The following is a 20,757-nucleotide window of genomic DNA, read 5'->3' on the forward strand; positions in this document are numbered from 1 at the left end:
TTCTAGTGACATTGTCAAATAAATAAAAACTTATCTATGTTCATGCTTAGATTGTTTTGCAAGATCAGTATCAATATTGGTTGGTTAGATATTTTAGGTATTGGATTTTTGATGAGTGATATCGAAATTGAAAAACGTAAAGAAAATGAATATGGTTATAAATAGGGGTGTTAAAAATGAATCTGATCCGACGACCCAATCTGAGTTGACTCGAAAAAAATCAGGTTCGGATTGGGCATTTTCGAATTCGGTTCGGGTTTGGGTTGGAGGGTTTTTGGGTTGAAAATTTTCAAGTCAGGTTCGGGTCGGGTTTGGACTGACCGGGTTGACCTGAATTTAGGGTTTAGTGGATTTTTTTTGGTTAAATTGAATTTTATTTTGAAAATTAAAATATTTTTAAGTATATTGATATCAATGATGGAGTATTGAGATAAAAGTGAAGGATTATAGGGAAATAACTAAAAAATGTCGTTTTTGATCGGATTTTTGAGTTATTTGGGTTGGTAGGGTTTGGGTTCGGGTTTAGTGGTTTCGGGTTCGGGTCGAGTTCGGGTTGGGTTTAAATTTTTTTTTTCGATCTGACCTGAATCCAACCTGACCCACCCGAATTGACACCCTTAGTTATAATATAAGATTGTTTCATATATTAGCACGAATATGTAGTTAATATGCAGTACACCAATACAATTAATAATATTTACAGACTAATTATTAGAATATTTACAATAACTGTATAGCATAGTTTGTTAAAGTTTTAATTAATGAAATATGAGTTGATATATGGAATTGTGAATGCTACTTAGAGCATCCACATCAGTTACCCTATCTAAAGATTTTATTCTAAAATTTGGATAGGGTAGCTAAAAAATCTTTGCATCAGTGACCCTATCCATTCCCTAAATTTTATATTTATGAATTGTATTTCTCTAAATTTAGGGAATGAATTCCATTTTCTAAATATTATAAAGGAGAGAGAAATAGGGAAGCTGATATATGGTGCAGTGAAAAGTGGATATCCAAATTTAATAAAGTAACTTTTTTATTCTAAATTATGCATTTTGAATAAGAAAATTGGTGTGGATGCTCTTATTAACATAGTATTAATTTTTTATTAATACAACATTAATTTCCTATTAATAGATTTCGTCATTTTTAAGATAGCAATATAATTAAATCTGATCTAATTATAATAATATAATATTTAATTATAAACAATGTAATATTTAATCATTAATTTAAAATTTTATTATTATATTAATAATCAACAATATTTTGATAATTATCACTTAAATATTAAATAATATAGTATTTAATTACTATTTGAAAAAAATAATACTTACGTAAAGATAATTTTTGTATATAAATTACTATACTAAAATTTAATCACTAGATTAACCTCCTTCCCAGTCTCCAAATATAATCCCCGATCCCAAAGCATGCGACATCTACTCACAGAAGCATACAATGACTCTATTGTAACTCTTGGAGCTCTGTAAACTCTTGAATGGTCGCACCCTTGCAATGAAAAAAGTCTGCTCAGTTGCTTGCATTAACATAATATTTTTACCTTCTTTTCTTTCATGCTCTTTCTTGTTGTCTTTTCCACCCTTCACCTCCCCCTTCTCCTGTGTCAAATTGAATGAGAGCTAGTCGAATTCACATAAATGTGTCTGATTCCATCTGTAGAACGTTGATTTCTACTGATTTTACTAAATGGAATGAGTCTCAAAACTTTTTCCCTACATTTTTTTTTGTTCTGCACTTGTGTTGGAAACCTCAAGAACTCTCGGATCAGACAAATTTGACTCCACCAAAATAATTGTCTAGCTATGATGTTATTAGCAGCAGACTTGTGCAAGATAGCGATAGTATTAATTTTACATTTTTTCTCCAACATGTTAGTTCAACATTGTGGAATGACTATTTATGCAACCAAAGAAGCAAGTTTATTTTTGTGGCGTGGATTCTTTTTATTTGGGGTATAAGCTAATGTCTCCCTATAAAATCTATATCTTGATCATCTCTAGGATATTTATCTTACTATTCAGGAGAAAAGAGCTTATAATGGTACGAAAATGTTGATGTGAGAAGTAAAGAGAGTAAACTTGAACTTATACATAGTATAATTATAATGATTTAAAAATTCGAAAATCGCTAGTGGAATAGCCTTTGATTTTCAATGAGTTTGATGGTGGGATAAAATTTGTGCAGTCAATCTAAATTAATTAAGACTCACAGCTTGTCTGTTCTGGTACATTTAGAGTATAGGTTAGATTTACAAATTGAAGAACTTTTATTAATGTCTCAGTTAGGCATTGTGAGCCCATAACAAACATACACATTAATCAAGAAAGGATGAGACTAAAGAATACTTTGTTAGGATAAGATTAAATATAAATGAGGATAGAGGGGAGCCTTGGCGCAATGGTAAAGTTGTTGCTTTGTAACCAAAAGGTCACGGGTTCGAATCCTGAAACAACCTCTTGCAAAAAGCAAGTAAGGCTGCATACAATGGATCCTTCCCCGGGACCCCGCATGGCGGGAGCTTTGTGCACTGGACTGCCCTTTATATCGTAGCGATTGAGCTTAATGGCGTAAGAGGGCTTATGTAGCCGACCTCAGTCAGTGAGATAAAGAGTTGGTTGTTGTCGTTGTATTTATTTAATTTAATTAGACTAAGGTGCAGTTATCCATAAATATGTTTGTACAGTTTACTAATTATATATAATCAGACATCATGTTAGTATTTAGGTAGACTTACATATCACTCAGGTTACTATTCTTATACAATATCATGTTTCATTGTGCCACCAATTGCAATATAATATGATTTTGTATTGATTTAGTCATTCCTTTAGTTTGCAGTTGGATATAACCGAAGAGGCATGGACGATGAGATAAAATCTCAAAAGAGCACTGACAAAGACACAGAGGAGGCATCAACTTTGTTGGATCGAGATGCATGTTTCAAAGCAGTTGCAGGGGCAATCAAAGCAGTTGCAAAAAATGCAATTGTGGATCTCAAATCTCCCGAGGTGGCCTTCTAAATTATACATCTTTGCACATTTATAGTTAGCTAGATTCAGAATATAAAAATCATATCTTAAAATTTGAAACTGGATGTATAGACCATCCCTGAGGAATTAGCCTATCCTTGTCTGATAAAAGCATATCCCTTCCAACATGTGAAATTAATAGTTATTCACTTTTGCAAATGCCCTAAATTTAATAATTTGACTTCAATTTTTGGTTATCCTTGAAATGCACCTTGTTAAGTTATTGTTTTTTTACCTTGATACCATTAAATGTCATGTTGTGTTGGTTACGCAGGTAGCTGTGCTCGTAGAGCTACTGCCTATATCAGGGATTCCACAAGGATTGTTTGTAGCTGGAGTTTCTGTTCTTCCACTTCAATTTGTCACTATCAAACCTCGGCTTTGCATCAAGTCACTCATTGCTGATGCGAAAGGTCACAAATGATACCATTTAAGTATAGGATGTTTATTTCAGATGTACTTTTCCTCCAATGCACGGAGCAACAATGTCACCGTTGCAAGCCATTCTAATTAATATTATTCGTCATCTTCCTAATTAATTTCCTGTTGCTAGCTCACAGTATATGAAAAAACAAAATCAGCTGTTGCAATGGAAAGCCTTACATCTCTTTAGTATCAATTTGAAAATCTTTTCAGGAAATTGTCATCCTACATGTGAGCATTTTTATTTTCGCGAAAAATAAAACAATTTCATGACTAGTTCTGCGTCCTGACAAGTTTTGGCATTTTTTGGCCAAAATGATGGCACTGCCTGACTCTTGAAAATGAATGCATGACAGCAAGGCTGATGTTGAATTTAGGATACTTTTTCTCAGTGCCTTTCATGTTGAAGTCAGGTTGCTTTCTGATAAACACATTTAACTAAACAATGTTGTAGTTCAATTCAGAATTTTCCATTTCTTTATTGCATTTGAAGATGATAAATACTGTGAATTGGCAGTATATTTCAGATTTAATGACATGGTCACGCATCCCAGAAGACTGCAATCAACCATTAATATTTTAGATTTAATCATTGATTTATTCCTCCACGTGGGCAAAAGATTTGAACTTTTGTGACTTCAGGAAGGGTTCTTGTTTGCCCTATTCAACTTTTATGTTTCGTGCAGGAAACACAAGATCATGGCTTAGGCATCTGTTGTGAGTTATATGTAACATTGAGGTTCTGAATTTTTGAAATAATTCTTTTCAAGATATGACTTGTGAGATTATGTTTTTATGGATATAAAATTTCATTATCTGTTGAAAAGAATACTCAGCGTGCTCATGTGGCAGGTTTTAGTCCTAACAATTACTGCACGTATAATGTATTGCAGAGTGAGTAGGAAAAATAAAAGTCTACTTTTCCTTTGGTGGAGAAGGAGCATCTTTTTCAGGTGCTGTTAACTTCCAGCAAGTCTAGGAATTTCAGTTATTTTGATTATAAGGATGAATTTGCAACATGCTTAAAAACATGGCCTCCATTGTCGTCTTGCTGTCATGTCATGTATTGATATCCAAAAGATTTTCTTGGTGTTTACTTTTTTTTGAAGTTTACTTTTCCATTGCTGGTCTCAATCAACTTAGCGTAGTTTCTGTAAACAGTATGCATGCTGTTAAACGTCTCTTTTTGGTTCATATATTCCACAAAATTGAACGTCATAGAAGTGCCTTTCTGCTTTCCAGCAGCTGCTTTTTGAAGCACTTAAGTGGCTATGAGACTTGAAATCATTCTATCATTCCTAACTTTTTGACCAATGGATGCATCATATGTTTCATTTAATCCATTATGCATTTTGCATGAGATATTATGTTTTGATGATTTCGACTGTATCTTAAAACCATTTTGGCCATGCTCTGGTGATTTGGACAGCCATCGCATATGGACTGTCTAAAAGGTACCAAGCTTTTGAAAATAGTGAGTGGTGATCCAGAGAAGGGTTGGATATCTGTCTCATTTTCATGTATCATCTTCCGTCAAACCTGTTGGACGTCTTTCAGTTCAGCATCAAGTGAAAAATATGATAGAGCATGTCTGCAGCTGAGTGCAATGCACGCGTGCATGGCTGCATGCCTCTTTTTGCAGAGAACAGCAGCAGATCACTAGTTTGTGTCACCAGAGGAAGGAAAGAGTAGGGTGGCAGGGATGCATCAAGCATGCGACACATCCATGTGAGATGCAGTCACGTTGGCTATCGTACTGGTGGTAATGTTTGCTGTTCGTTACTCGCAACTTGAGCTACTTGTTTTTTTATCCTCTCTTCAAGTTCTTGAGATAAAAAAAAAATTATATTGGTTGATTTTTACAAATTTTAAATTTAATTTGGTTTGGTCGATTAGTCATTTTTGGATTTAATTTTGTAATTGTATTTTAATTGGAACTAAATGTGCATTGAGGGAGGAAACTGCACAAAAAGAATAGTTCACTCGATAGACCATTCACATGTTCTTGGAAAATCCTTGGATGTGTGGTGGCCATGAGAGATTACAGCAGATTTGGTAAATTACAAATTGCAGGGCACAGAGATGAGGGGAAAAAAACAAACATTCAACTGAACGTTACATTGTCAAGTTTCTCAGACACATTTTTTGTTGCTATTTAACTGTCCAGTTTCAGTAACCACACTGTTAATCATGTTGCATATCATTTGTTTCGTTGCTTTTAGATTTTACTTTTCTAAGTGGATTTTATTTTACAAATGCAGTTGATTGCAACCTACGAGAGAAGGACAAATCAAAGAATCTCCAATGATGGAAGATTAATAAATGTCGAATCAAAGGGGGGCATCACCATTACTTCTCTAATGCCGCCTTGACTTCTATTTCATATTGCCTCATGCAAATTGAGGATGGAACCCACATGCACGTATGAACATGTGACAATTTTCTTGATAAATTCGGTGCCAACCATTTCATTGTTAGCAACAAGATAGCGACATGCACAAAAAAATAAGGTACATAAAACCTCAAGTTAATTAACCCACAAACAATCCTCAAATATGTAGCTATTATACAATAATAGACGAGCAATTTAGTGCCTCATCTCTTGCTCATCAGTTCCACTGTGTCGCGTCCCCAAGAGCTCTAAGCTTCATAGAGTATACATGTACTCAGAAGCTTCATATCCATTCACTCGACGAACGAATTAACTATCACAATAGCACAAACAACAAATAGCTGGCCGGAATGAAACTCACGAACCACAGATGGACATGGAGAGATCCAAATTAACTCTATGGCTGCCGCCGGAACAGTCACTGACGTTTCTACCTGCCGAGGAGGAAGAACAAAACCCCAAACTTCCTTTGCTCGCCTCATTACTTTGAGTAGAGTAGGAAGATAATGAGAGGGACAGCGAGAATCGGCCAGCCTCTTCGCTCTCCAAAGCCTTGCTGTGGATCAATGGGCATTTATACAACCCCCATCCACCACCCTTGTCATTCGCCACGTTGCTCTGCCACCAGTTTAATTACCACAGGTCAAACAGCATTCTTAACTCCTCCATGTAATCCTCAAGTATAGATACGATCTATATACACGATAATGAAAAGCATTGTCATCTGTCAAACATTAAGTGCTGGCAAAATATCCCTGTAGTCCTATTGCATGTATATAGTAGCTGGTACCTGTTTGTTCTTTTACCTATTGAATCGCAGAAACTTGTTGGCTGTAGAATTATACAACCAATAAATGCAATTCAAGCAGTTTCTGCACGGCATTTAATAATATTCGTAGCTCAAGGACGAGCTCAGAAAGAATAATCATGGCGTAGAGATATTGTAAAATGGGCATGCACCAGGAGGAATCCCAAGCTGATCGAGTCTCTCTCTTCATGCATCATGCATGCCGAGTACCCCCAACAAGATGGTGAAGGAGATCGATCATCTAATGAGGTATATATATATATATATATATATATATATATAATAATGCAAAAAGATTGCAGAGGTGTGTGCGCGCAAACTTTTGTGGTTTACCTTAAAATGGATAGATTCTTCCACTCTGGGTGCTCCAGCAGGAGGAGTGAGCTTGGTGAGGGGGCGATCGAATGCCAAGTTAGGACCATCTTTCTGCCAACTGATCCTTTCCTCTTTGATTTTCTTCTCCATCCCCAAGGCTGGCATGCGATGATCAAAGCATCGGAGGGAGGTGGCTGCACCAGCCAGGCTTTTGAAGCTTGTTTGCGTTTCCATCCTTGTCCTGCAAAATTTTTCACAAATTAAAAAAATGAAATGAAATGAAAACAAAAAGTGGAGGGGAGGAAGAAGGAAAAAAAAACAGCAGGTGGGAGAGTTTTGTCCTTTTATGTTGCAAATTGGCTGTCACTGATGGAACTTGGAAGTGGAGGAAAAAAAAGTAGCTTAGCTTGGCTTAACTCGCAAACCTTTTCAGAGAAGGGAGGGTGCTACGGCTGTAGTACAAGGGCTGAGAGAATTGCTTAGTGTGCCTTGGCCAGGGGCAGGAGGAAGAACCACCACCGCCACCATCATCTTCCTCGTCACCACCTCCATCATTGTCATGGCATGTGTAGTTCTTTCTCACTTGTAACTCTAATGACAAACAAGATGAGGAATAAAAGTTAATGGGTTGGTTAGCCTCCCAACCTTAAAATAATATCACACAAACTAAATATGAACTTGGAGCAGGGAAAGGTCATTCAGCCATTTACTCAGCTGGCTAACCTTCAGCGTGCATATAAACATAAAGGACAAAAGTTGTAGGTGCAGTTTCATTAAATCTTAAATTAGTAAGGAAAACACCATGACCATCAACTCCACTGTCAAGCCTCACAGTTCATCCATGCAGGAAAACAAGGCAAAAGGAGGAAACTGGACAATTCGGAAGTATTACTGGAATTGAAAGGAGAAGGGAAAAAAAACAAGAAAGACGTATTTTAGATTTTCAACAACTACACTGGAAAGATGAGTTACCTTGCCTGCCCAAGTCATTCCTCAAGCTTCGATACATCTGGTCAAAACCATATCGTTTTTCTTTGTTAGCGAGAAGAAGATTTTCATAAAGCTCGAGACGTGAATGAGAAGAAGTAATAATTATCGTGCCTGGAGATGACTCTTGACGTGGGATATGGTCAAGCCTCTAACATCCATGAGCTGAAGCACAAGCTTGGGAGTGGCCTCTGGAAATGGCAGCCAGCAACAGGGAGATCAAAACTTGACAGATACTGAAATTTAAGGGAGAGGAAGAAGAGATTGAGCATGGGCATACTGTCTTGGCCCCCAAGCCTCTGTATGGCGTTGACGAAGCAGAGATGGAGGTCAGGAGTCCATCTGAGACGAGGAACCTTGGACCTTGTGTACTGCCTCACGGCACCGTTCCTCCCACAGTTCCCCATCTCTCCCCTCTCTCAGATTCAACTCGGCCCTTCCTTCCTTCCTTCCTTCCTTCCTTGCTGTATTTATAACAAACCACCTCTTTGCTCGTTTAGTATTAATCTTTCTAAATCGCCTCAAGCATTGATTTTGAGCCGCTCTCGCTCTCTCTTCCTGTTCCTACTCCTACTCCTGCTCCTACATGGGTGTCTCTAAATATCGTTGGGACTGTCGAGGTTTAACGCAACACTCAGAGTGGGAGGTCTTGAGGATCACGAGGAGGATTTATTAAGCTGATACAAATGACTTCAAGAGGAAAAAAATATATATATCCACAATTACACAGGAAGAGGACAGGCTTCCTGTGCTGCTTCTCATCTTCCTCCTCTCTACCTGAAAAGGGAGCTTTTTTTCTTCTCATTTGTTTATCATCACTTTTTTTAACCAAATGATCATGATTAAGTTGCAGCTACACAGCTTTTGACTCAGCAAACAAGAGACAGACATGGAAAGAAAAAATTAAGAGAGAGAGAGAGAGAGATTTGGGTGTGGCAAAGTTATGATCATGGGAAGATGCACAAGAAAACGGCTATAGAAGAATCTCTGAGCACAGATTTCTTTACCACTCCTGTGTCAAAACTTTTGTTGTTTTGGACCATTTTATTCCCCTTTTTTCTACGAACTAACAGAATTTTAGCCTTCTAATGCAGAAATGCTTTGAATGGGTCTCGAGGGTGATGCAGTATCATCACCTCTCCGTCCCTCTCTCTTTCTTTCTTGTCATAGAGTCAACTATTTGAGGCAGCAGCAGCAGAAGAGCAGGAACCTCCAAAAGAAGGGATGAACTATGAATCCATGACCAGAGGACCTAAATGGCAGGCTATATGCCGGACACACTTTGCTTGTTTGCTTTGATGCTCAAATAAATCATATTTATCAGAAAAATAAGAATTTTTTTTAAAAAATTATTTAATCCTGCACTGCAGCAGGTAATTAATTAGGAAGAAGATAAGCAAGATGAGTTGGTGGTGGCTGAAAGAGGTGGTGGCTCAGTTCCAGAGACAAGTAACTGGTGGGAAAGAATAGAAGAGAACAAAGAGTAAAAAGTATTGATTGTTTTCTTTTCAGTTTGAGTACTTCAAAGCCTAGTCAGTCGCTGGCAACTTCTGAAAATTCTTCCTGCCTCCATGCAGAATTGGGCAGACCTAATAAATTTGGCAGGGTAGTAGGATTGGCCTTTAGACATTGTACACTTATATTTCAATTTTTATATTTAAACTGTTGCATTTACTTGTTACTTGTCTCAGGGGAAAAGCAGAGAGAGCAGAGGAGAGCAGAGAGCAAATTGAAGAAAAATGGAAAAAGGGAAAAGGCAGAAGAAGTGGAATAATAATGATGAAGTGGAAGCAACTTTAGCATGGATGTCACTGGCTCATGACTTCATGATAGGGATGGGGCAATGTTGTTGCATTGTTGCATGCACACAAGGTACCATCGAGTGGAGCAGTGCTTAGGCTCCTGTTGCCCCTCTAATTAATTTGCTGGCTCATTCTTTTTCACCCTATGCTGCTCTTACAAGTGATGAGAATCCAAACAAAAATCTAACAGATTATAGCATGTTATTCAAAATTTTATATATATATATATATAATTTTACTAATTTGATTTCCAATATTATTAGTTTTTGTTCTTCAGTTGACAATTTGAGTTGGAAAGTTTACTGATTTTGATTTTGGCTCAATTATAAATTAGATAGTTTTGGCTTAAACTTCTCAATTCAACTGATTTTTTTTCACATTTAACTAGACTAATAATAATGTAAAATTGAATATATATATATATATTCAAAATTATTTGTTTTTTTTATCGTGTTTTAGTTTGTTTTTGTAATATTGTAATAAGGGTGGTGATACGGTGATGAAAAGACCCCTATCAAAGATAGATCAAAGCAAGAAAGAACGATTGACATGGAGATGAAAGTCAAAACAGTCAAAAGCTCCAGACCATAAATCAAGTGAAGTTGGCCGAACGAGCCTCCGAAGTCAAGCGGGTGTGACTGTCTGAGTGACCATCCTCTGCAAACTTGAGATGGGGTTAAAAAAAAAATAATTAGTAAATTTCTCAGCCCACCGTTCTTGCCGACCGGACCTCATGTCCGGTCGGATAAAAGATAGCCCTTCGATAATAGGAAAGCCGACTGAAAGACAAATCGATAGCTCTGATAAGTACAATCGGACTGGGAACTCCCTGCCAAGCGACTTCCGATCGGCTGATAATGGCACCTACCTATGTATCCCATCATACCTTTTTGGAAATTTGTGTCGTCAACAACAGAGCATATCCAATATGCAAATTATACTTTGGAAGCTTCTAGTATGTCACATTAGAGATTTGCATACTCACTTAAGAAAAGGCGTCCGATACACTTTTTGACTTACCTTTTCCTAGGATATTTTGGAAAACTTACATACACTTTAAGATGTGTCCACAGACACTGCAGTGACACTATAAAAGGAGATTTCAATCCACTGGAGAAGGTATGCGATATCTTGTTATTCTACACGTTCTAGCTATAGTTTTCTCTACGGTTCTCTCCTAAATCAAAGAATGACTTGAGCATTAGAGGATCATCGCTGGGAACTCCTTTCCGGCTCGGCACTAACGCTTCTAATTTTGCAAAACAGTGAGGAGTTTTCACCAAGTCAATCGTAGAGTCATATTTCTAATCTACCATCTTCTTTATTTTCGGATAGGATCCTATAGTATTTTTATTGAATAGTTTTTTTTTAATATTTTAATATTGAAGATCGTTTTTATGTTTTAGACTTGTAAAACATTAGTTTCTTCCAGTATAAACTTTTTTTTTTCCTTTTTTTTAACCTGGTGCAATATATTCTTTTTATTTGATGAAACTAGATTTTGCTTCCATCCCACACCTTCCTCCTTTTCTGGTTAGTCCTACGTAGTAAAAAGATGATTCACTCATTCTAACGTCTTCATTAATCTGTCTTTAAGTCAACACAGAGGAAGTAAATCATGTTCCGTTAACCCGTTCCTAGGATAATACAGAAGAGGTAAATCATGGATGACTACTAGCCATTAGTACAAATGACCAAGATATGAGGGAAGACATGTTGAATTTCGACCCAAAGACCTTATATGATAACACCTTATATCTTAACAACCGCACCACCCGAAAAAACCTTTTCTAATTAGTCATATAAAACATGCCAAGAGGATGTTATTCCTTTTCATATTTTTGAGCTCAAATTTGATCAAGGCATAAGTTTGATAGAAGACTTATTTTAAGTCATGGTAAAATGAATATCTATCTATTTATCTGTCTATTTATATATATCCTTCTAGATGACAGAGCCTTTAACCGACCTCAAACATATGTTATTTTTAATAGGAGTTTCAAAAGTGGGGTATTGTCTTCTCCTCCAAATCATTTTTAATTCAACTCATATATCTTTGACATCTCTATGTTAAGCATTCCCCCTTAATTCCTTTTAACATGTTATCATCTTTTTTTTTTTGAAAAAAAAAACCCACGAGTCAATTCTAGAACCAAACGACAAGCTATTCCAGTTCCAAGGTTACCAATTATGCCTCTAATGAGGTTGTTATGAAATCTGACCTTTAGAAGAGTCATGTGATACCTTCTTCTATCAAAAGGAGAAAGCAAAAAAAAGTTTAATATGTTTTTTTTACCTTCTTGGTCTATTTCAACGAATTGAAATTTGTCTCCCTAGTCTTCAATTTTCCACTTATACTCAATCTAGCGGAGAATTATTAGGAATCTAAAAATAAATTTGATATACCAAGCACATATTCTTTTCTTCATAATTTGATTGAGCTAGACTTCTAAGCCAATGATTTTGGGGAACCTATAGGTTCAATTCACACCTCCTTTTTAATACCTCTTTAGTGCATTATTTTACCATTTGATTTCTTATCTCGATTTCGTGCTCGTCCTTTGAATGCACACCAGAAAAAAACTTGAATCAAAACTTGACACCACATACACACACTACAATTGTTAACTCAGATGATTTTACTTGGTTCATCACCTTCTAAGGCAACTACATCCAGACCTAGTCCTGACTGAAAGTTCTTGTAAAACCTAAGCTGCATGAATTCTAAACAACCGAAATAAGAATTCAAATAGGAAAAATAAGAATATATCAGCATGGATCTTGGGTTCGTCGAGAACATGGCATAAGAAACTAATAATTCATAAACATAATGACAAAGAACCTGATTGAAGAGCCATATCTTTGTCCTTTAGCATCGTCCAGAAGATCCTATGGAAGAAGAAGTAGCGGAAAGAAAAAGGTAGGGCTTTCGAGGGACTTAGGGGATGACGGCGCCGAAAAGCTTTAGGTCAATGGGGAACCAAAAGCTATATCAAGATCATCCTAAGCCCTTGGGGACCAACCCTAAATATAGTGGACATCTATTATCAGCCCATCGATAATAATAGATGTGGGACTATAAGTCCATATATACTGAATATCTATTATCAGCATATAGATGATAATAGATGCGGGACTAAAGGTTCTACACATATGAAATCCACATCCAATTATCCGAAATCCACTGGACATAAGTTAGATCACTTTAAAGGGTTCGAATCGTATTCACGTGTGCAACTTACAAATAAACCCACCTAACAGGGATAATTATATCCAACATTAACAACTACCACCACTAATCTTTCTCTTTCTCGAATATCTTCTGGAGGTGGAGAAACCTCTTACAACCTTTTCACAACAAATACAAGTAATACAAAGATACAAATACAAATAAAAGTGAAAATAACTTTACAAGAGAAATTTTTTCTTTGGATGCATTCTCATTTCTTTGGATTACCTCTAAACTCTCAAGAACTAGCTACTTCAAAACACCTCAAAACATTCTTGAATAGAGTTATAGTTGTTGTTTGGGCTGATTCCCACCTAGTAATTGACTAATCTTACCTATCAATTGAATGTCTTGTTAAATTTGACCGTTTAAATTTACAGAATGACTCTGTCTTGACTTGTTTAAGCACCATCAATTGAATGATCACAAATAGTCAAATCCTACAATCGAGTTCTGAACCTTCTATACGCTGCTACAAGGACATCAGTAGATTGATACACTCCATCAGTCGACTGATTTTGATCAGTTGAGTTTTTCAATTGATTTCTAAAACTTTTGTTCGCTGCTATAGTGTCATTAGTAAACTCATCAAACTCATTAGTCAACTACTACTATAGATTCAGACATACCAATGTCACTTCCCTAGGAATTTCACTTGATTAGTATCTACACAATCTTGACATGTTTGCACTTCCTTTACTTATCAAGCATCCAAACAATTTTGGCCTACTTGTACTTTCGTCACCTGCTAAGCTTCTAGTCATCTTGACCTGTCTGTACTTCCATCACTTGTCAAGCTTCCAATCACCTTGATTTGTATGCACTTCCATCACCTATCAAGCTTCCAATCCTCTTAACCTACTTGCATTTTCATCATATGTTAAGCAACTAATCATCCTTAACATGCTTCAACTTTCACTACTAACACTTTATTGAACTTCTCCACTTACCTACTCCTTATTAAATTTTTTACTTGCTAACATCTTTTCCCTAGTAGAAAAATCTCTTTTTACTTCGGCACAGGTTACTTCAGTAATTAGTACTTTCGAAGTAGTATATAATAAACAACTTCGGTAATAACACTAAAAAAAATGTTTTACTTCGTATTTTAAAACATGCTGGCTCCACTCTTTTTTTTAGTATATGACTTCAACATAATATATTTGATGAAGTAAAAAGGTAATTTTAAATTTATAATTTATAGATGCTAAAGTAAAAAAGACAAACAAGATAATTTCACCTTAGCGCCGAACAAAATACTTAGCGTCCAAAAATACTTTAGCCCGTAAAATACTTAGTGTGCAACCCTAGTTTTTTCTCTAATGCTAGCAGCCCCATTCTTTTTGCCCCCATTCTCTTCCCCTAGATGTTGATCTCTTGCCCCCATTCTCTTCCAAATCCCTCTGCATTCCCTCCATTGTTTTTTGTCTCCTTCGTCATCTTTTGTTTGTTTTCTTCAAGTGCTTTTCTTGTTTGCTCGTTGATTTTTTTTTTTACCGGAGCAGGAGATGAGCAACAGAGAAATGGGATGAATCAGGGTGAGAAAAGTAGCTGGATCTGGAAGAATGACTACTGGATGATCAACTTTGGGAGGAAGAACGATTTCTGCTCACGGTATGATTATATATACATATTTTTCTTCCCATGCCACCTAAGTGTTGGTCCATATTAGACCAATTAGAGGGGGGTGAATAGCCCTGAAACCAAAGTTATAATTTTCTCTTGCTTGAACTTAGCAAGGATACAAGTTAGTTAAGCATAAACAATTAGCATTAAAAAGAAATAACAACTTAGGGAATGAGTAAGAGACACCAGAGATTACTTGGTTATAACAGGGGAGGTTGTTAATCCAAGACAGTTGGAAAGCACACTAAAATTCTCCTTCGTTAAAGGTGGAGAAACTTTTTACACTCTTTGATAGCTCAGAAAGTAACTAGGAAGTTAATACAAAAGTTTTTATTGAATTTCTAGCTCCAGGGGTCTTTTAATATCCCATGGAAAAATCTATCCATTGCTCAGAGGCACCTTCAAGATGGTCCAAGGTGCCTTCAATACGATAAATTTTATAGTCGAAGATAAAATTTTATCTTCGGCTAACTGCTATCCATGAGGGCTTTGAGGGTGCCTTCCATAGGCTATGAATGACGCATTCCATAAGGCAGATTAGCCTCTAGCTGGTTTCTTCGCATAGGTGATACTCTAGTAATCCAGAGTTGAGCTATCCCAAACCTAATTTCGACATTCTTCTCGAGCAGGCTTCCTCTTTAGCTTCTCATTCATTGGATATGCAGCGCGTGTCCTTCTCGTTCACCAGTGTACTCTTCTGTAGCTTCTCATCATTCGAATGCACCTAGTCCGTCGACTTGATTTCCGTGCCATTCTTCTCATTTGTCACATCTTACACTCGACTTTTTGTGCTCCTAAGTTCATATACATTTAAACACAAGACATCAAATACAACAGGACCTGACTTAACTCGATTGACCATATCAAAACTACTATGGAATATTTACAATCTCTCCCATTTTGATGTGCATCAACCCGAGTTAAAAGTTAGAGGTAACCAAAAATAAAGTAATTGGTATTTTGTAAATGAATTTGTAATTATACCAAGAATTTGTAATTAAGCATATATAAAAAAAAAACTCCCCTTTAATTTACTCCTATTTCCCCTTTGATCACATTAAAAAAAATAGGAAAAAGAATAAAAAAATAGTTAGAAAAATTTGAAAAATTTTCTATGGGTTTTGAACACAATTAATAGTAAATGAATATTTTTCAAAAATAATTTTCAAAGACTTCTCAATTTTACTAATTAATTATCTGTTTTGACAAAAATAATTTTAAAATTATTTATAGTTTTGGAAAAAATCCTAAAAATTTTGTTAAGGTAAAAAAAAACTAATTGGATCCATGTAAAAATTTGAATGACAAAAAAATATTAATTTTGACCAGAATAATATTTTTGAGCATGAATATTTATTGTAATAATTAAATACTTAAAAATAGAATATCATTTTAAAAAATCTTGATAATTTTTGTGAACATGTAAAATTTAATGTTTATCCACATAAAAATTAAAGTTTTTAAAAATAATGTTCTATAAGTTTTAATAAAACAAAATTTAGTTTTGGCAAAAAAATATAATAATTCAGATAATATTAAAAAAATATCAAAAAAATTTATTATGGTAGAAAATATTACGTTTTATCTAAAAAAAATAAAAGTTTTCAAAAATAAGTTTGAAAAATATTTTTATTTTTGAAATATCATTTTTGTTAATAAATTCATAGAAAATAACCTAACTGTTAAAAATTTTCAAAATTTTTTTTGTTTGTAGATAATATTTACATTTTGTATAGATAAAATTTTGAGTAGAAAATATGATAAGAAAGTTGATAAAATAATTAAATTTACCAATAATAATAAATTAAGTAAATTAATTTTTTAGTATGTATAAAAATTAATTTATTGAGCTAAGTATAATTTTGATATCCAAAATAAATTATTTCCTACTAGATTAATTAAAAAAAATTAGTAGTATATGATTTCTAGGGATTTTTTTGATTTGACCATTGTAAAATCATAAATACCAGTTTAGTCCTCTAGAAAATCTAAAATTATTTTATGGAGCATATGTATTTGAACATGCAAGATTTCTTTTTGATTTTAATTTTTCTATCTCTTTTTTTAATTTCTCATTTTCAATTTTTATTTTAGCAAAATCCTCTAATAAGCATGAATGTGCTAAAATTACTTTTAATTCTAAAATTTTCTTTTTTAAATTATTATTTTTAAATTTTAATTTGCATAACGATTTATACATGGACTTAATACCTTCGTAAAATTGACTGGGAGGAAGTAGACATACCTCACTTATTATGTCAGTTTTGAAGTTTGACTCTCTCCCTTCAGTGCTGCTTTCCTCTAAAGTATCTCCCCTTTTGTCGATACTCTCCTTTTGGTGACTTACCATTGTTAGGATCGATGTACTCGGCTAGAGAGGGGGGTGTGAATAGCCGACCCCAAATCGTTCATTTCTTTCTACAAATCAGGTTAGCGCAGCGGAAAATAAAACAATAGAAACGAAAATAAGGAAGAGCAAACCTCAACGCGATGATGTAACGAGGTTCGGAGATGAAACTCCTACTCCTCGGCGTGTCCGTAAGGTGGACGGAGCCTACCAATCCGTCGGTGGATGAGTCCCCGGAGAACCGGCTAATAAATACTCCTTGTGGGTGGAGAAACCTCGCCACAATAGCTTGCAACAGCAATATGAAAATACAAAGAAGAGCAAGAACAAAATACACAATGAATGTACAAATACTCGCTTGCCTTCTCGTCGACTGAAGTCCCGGATGAAGCACCAACTTCACGGATGAATGCCAACAAGCAACTCAGTCGAAGAAGCTCACACGAAGCTTCGGAGCTCACCAAAGCTCAAGAGCACAGCTTTCAGAAGAACAGCAGCTCAGTTTCGAGGAGGAAGAAGAAGAAGTAACTCTGTAGAAGCCCTCGATCTCCTTTTATATATCCTGCGAAGAAGAAGCACATAAACTAGCCGTTGTGTAGCAACGGCTAGGGCCTGGACCGATCAGGCACACTCCTGATCGGTCCAGACCTTCTCTGATCGGTCTTGGGGACCGATCAAGCTAAGCCTGGACCGATCAGGCTATGTCCTGATCGGTCCAGGAGGAGTCTGATCGGTCCCTTGGACCGATCAGCCTTTCTCCTTCTTCTCTTCTGTTTGCTTCCTGATCGGTCTTCAGACCGATCAGATAATCCACAGAAGCATTCTGTTTGGTTACTGATCGGTCACCAGACCGATCAGCCGTATCACTGGATCGGTCCCCAGATCGATCCAGAGCTTGGTTTTTCCCAAACCAAGTCCCAAGCCTTCCAAACCAACATCCGGTCAACCTTGACCTGTTGGTACATCATGCTTAGCATCCGGTCACTCCCTTGACCTGCTAAGACTCCCCACCAAGTGTCCGGTCAATCCCTTTGACCCACTTGGACTTTTCTCTTCGTGTCAAGTATCCGATCACTCCCTTGATCTACTTGACCTTCTCAACACCAGATGTCCGATCACCCTTGATCCATCTGGATTTTCCCTTGCCCGGCTTCACTCACCAGGACTTTCACCTAGCTTCACTCACTAGGGTTTTCACCTGGCTTCACTCACCAGGATTTCCAATCTGCCCGGCTTCACTCACCAGGACTTTCCAACTGCCTGGCTTCACTCACCAGGACTTTCCCACTGCCTGGCTTCACTCACCGGGACTTTCACTTTCACCTAGCTTCACTCACTAGGATTTTCACCTGGCTTCACTCACCAGGATTTCCCGACTGCCTGGCTTCACTCACCAGGACTTTCCGAACTGCCTGGCTTCACTCACCAGGACTTTCCGAACTGCCTGGCTTCACTCACCAGGACTTTCCGAACTGCCTAACATCCCAGTTAGGACTTCCCAGTCAAGTATCCGGTCAACCTTGACCTACTTGACTCTTCTTCATCCAACCTGATCAAACCCTGATCAGTATCTCTCCGCATGGACAACTGCACCTGCATTGTCCATGTCTACATGTCGTTCTGTATTGTCAAACATCGAAACCATGACCAAGGTTTACGCTTGGTCAACTAGGTCAACCTTGACCTAGTGGAAATTGCACCAACAACCATCAGTGCTAGTCTGACATACTCTTCAACTTTGGACTCTGATGATGACTCGTCCCACATTACCTTTAAGGTTTTGTGCTTCGATCTAGTTGGCTCTTTCTTCTTCTCCTTTATCTTCAACTTTGGGCAATCATCCTTGATATGCCCTTCTTCATTACAGTTGTAGCATCAAACTCATCTTTTGTTCCATGTAGACTTCTTAGCCCGAGATTTTTTGAATTTATTAGTTTTAAATTTTTTAAGAATTTTCTTACCACATAAGCCTTTTCGTCTTCATTGAAAGAAGTGTTGGTGTTTGACTCGGCCCTTCTCGTGTTCAGTGTAATGTTGTTGTTTGACTCCTTGTTCTTTCTGATCCTTGCACATCTAGATTCATGTAGTTCTAAGGTAGAAAATAGGTTTTCTAAACTACTTACCTTTAGGTCCTTGGATATATAGTAGGTGTCTACGATCGACGTCCATTCAGTAATTTTCAGAAATGCATTTAATGCATACCTTATTGAGTCTTGATTTGTTATCATTTTTCTGAGATTTATAAGTCTGATGATTAGTTCTTTGATCCTTGAGGGTAGATGTGTAACTGTTTTGCCTTCTTCCATCCGGAAGTTGCTGATTTAGTTCCGGAGTAGGTCTCATCTTGCGAATTTTGCCTCCGAGATTCCTTCGTGTAATTCCAGGAATTTCTCTCAAAGCTCTTTGGCTGACTCGTAGGTTCCGATCCGGTTGATTTCTTATGGTGGTAAAATGCTCAGCAGATGGAATTATGTCTTGCCATTTGCCACGAAGTTAGCTTGCTCCTTCTTCGTCCATTGATATTCTTCTTTCTCGGCTCCTTACTGATCTTTAGGTGTTACAAAATCATATTTCTTTATTAACACTAATTAAAAATTAGTTTTAAAGAATACCTCCATCTTCATTTTCCATGAAGCGAGGCGTAGGGGAAATAACGTTAAGCGCTTCGACAAGGTTCTCCCTCAATCTCATCAAAGGTTTCTAGGGTTCAGAAAAAGGAGGAAATCTCAATTTCTCACATCAAGGAATATATTTAAAAGGGTAGGGAAGAGGGGTTTTGTAAAATACCGGAAAATAGGCGAATATTAATAAGGGAATTTTTCGGAATTTTTGGAAATTTTTCGGGAATTTTTCGGAGCTCGTACGGATGAGTTGACGGGGATAAAAATGGGGTCCGGAAAAGCCTGTTTAGGCTACCCCATTTAAGTGAGGAAAAGTTTATATATATTAATTCTTTTTCTTTTTCCTTATTTTTATTCCCGTTTTCTTTTCCTTCCCTCGACGCCGAACCGTGCCATTTCTTTCCCCTCCCGCGCGTGCCGAAGCCGAAGCCGACGCCGACACCAAGCCCTAACCGCCGGCCGGCGGTTTCTTCCTCGCTGAAGTTTTAAACCCCTCGGCACTTCTTCTTCCCTTCTTCTCTCCCCGCGCGTGCCTGCCGAGCCTCACCCGACGACTCCACAGCCCGACGGCTGTGCCCTAATCGCCGACGCACCCCTCGGTGCCCTAGCCACCTGGCGCCGCCGATCGCCTTCTTCTCTTCTCCTCTCCTCTGCCGCCACCACAGAGCCGATGCCGACCACAGAGCCGACGCCGACCACAGAGCCGACGCTGACCACAGAAGCCTACGCCGACAGAGATAAGAGGGTTGATGCTTGATCAGTGACATCCTGCTGGGTTCGGTTGATGTTTGTGAGGTGACGTAGGATTCGTTGTGGGCTATTCCTATTCCGGCAATGAAGTTTCCAGCAGAAGGTCTTGACTGTGGAGGACCCTTAGTCCAGCAGCCATAATTTCCAGCAATTGTTCTTGCTGTGAGAAGTGGAAGGTAAGGTTTGGTTGCAGAAATTAGGATGTTGGATGGATCCATCACGGAGAAGGTGCCAAGGATTTATGCTATAGAGGTAAGAGATTTGTAGAGTAAGGGGTAAATGATTAAGATATAGATTGAATGCAGGGCAAATTTTTTTGTTGTGGATCTTGGTGGAGTGTAGGAACCATCCTAAATATTGATTTGGGGATGATGAATGCAGAAGGTAGTGACTTCACTTGG

At 37.1% G+C, this 20,757-nt stretch overlaps 2 protein-coding genes across 2 annotated transcripts in view; one reads left to right on the top strand and one right to left on the bottom strand.

Moving 5' to 3' along the window:
• Window positions 1-3,675, top strand: part of LOC122038475 — a 29,984-nt gene extending 26,309 nt beyond the window's left edge. The window contains exons 6-7 of the mRNA XM_042598246.1: window positions 2,859-3,035; window positions 3,331-3,675. Coding sequence (XP_042454180.1) covers window positions 2,859-3,035; window positions 3,331-3,480 — 327 coding nt within the window. The 3' untranslated portion in view covers window positions 3,481-3,675. The remainder of the gene's footprint in view (window positions 1-2,858; window positions 3,036-3,330) is intronic.
• A 2,065-nt stretch (window positions 3,676-5,740) lies between these two features.
• LOC122038476 (myb family transcription factor MOF1-like) lies at window positions 5,741-8,648 on the bottom strand. Its single transcript, XM_042598247.1, has 6 exons — window positions 8,262-8,648; window positions 8,096-8,172; window positions 7,967-8,003; window positions 7,420-7,585; window positions 7,013-7,235; window positions 5,741-6,489 (listed from the first exon to the last, which is right to left on the bottom strand). The coding sequence occupies exons 1-6, from the start codon at window positions 8,386-8,388 to the stop codon at window positions 6,229-6,231; spliced, it is 891 nt and encodes a 296-aa protein (XP_042454181.1). The 5' UTR covers window positions 8,389-8,648; the 3' UTR covers window positions 5,741-6,228.
• Window positions 8,649-20,757: the final 12,109 nt, after the last annotated feature.

This window comes from Zingiber officinale, chromosome 1A (assembly GCF_018446385.1).
Source record: "Zingiber officinale cultivar Zhangliang chromosome 1A, Zo_v1.1, whole genome shotgun sequence".
Lineage (NCBI taxonomy): Eukaryota > Viridiplantae > Streptophyta > Magnoliopsida > Zingiberales > Zingiberaceae > Zingiber > Zingiber officinale.

Coding starts and splice junctions, on each gene's coding strand:
- LOC122038476 (XM_042598247.1), bottom strand. CDS start 8,388: ATGGGGAACTGTGGGAGGAACGGTGCCGTGAGGCAGTACACAAGGTCC. Junction 7,586..7,966: donor GAATGACTTGGGCAGGCAAG/GTAACTCATCTT, acceptor GTTTGTCATTAG/AGTTACAAGTGAGAAAGAAC. Junction 7,236..7,419: donor ACCCTCCCTTCTCTGAAAAG/GTTTGCGAGTTA, acceptor AAAATTTTGCAG/GACAAGGATGGAAACGCAAA.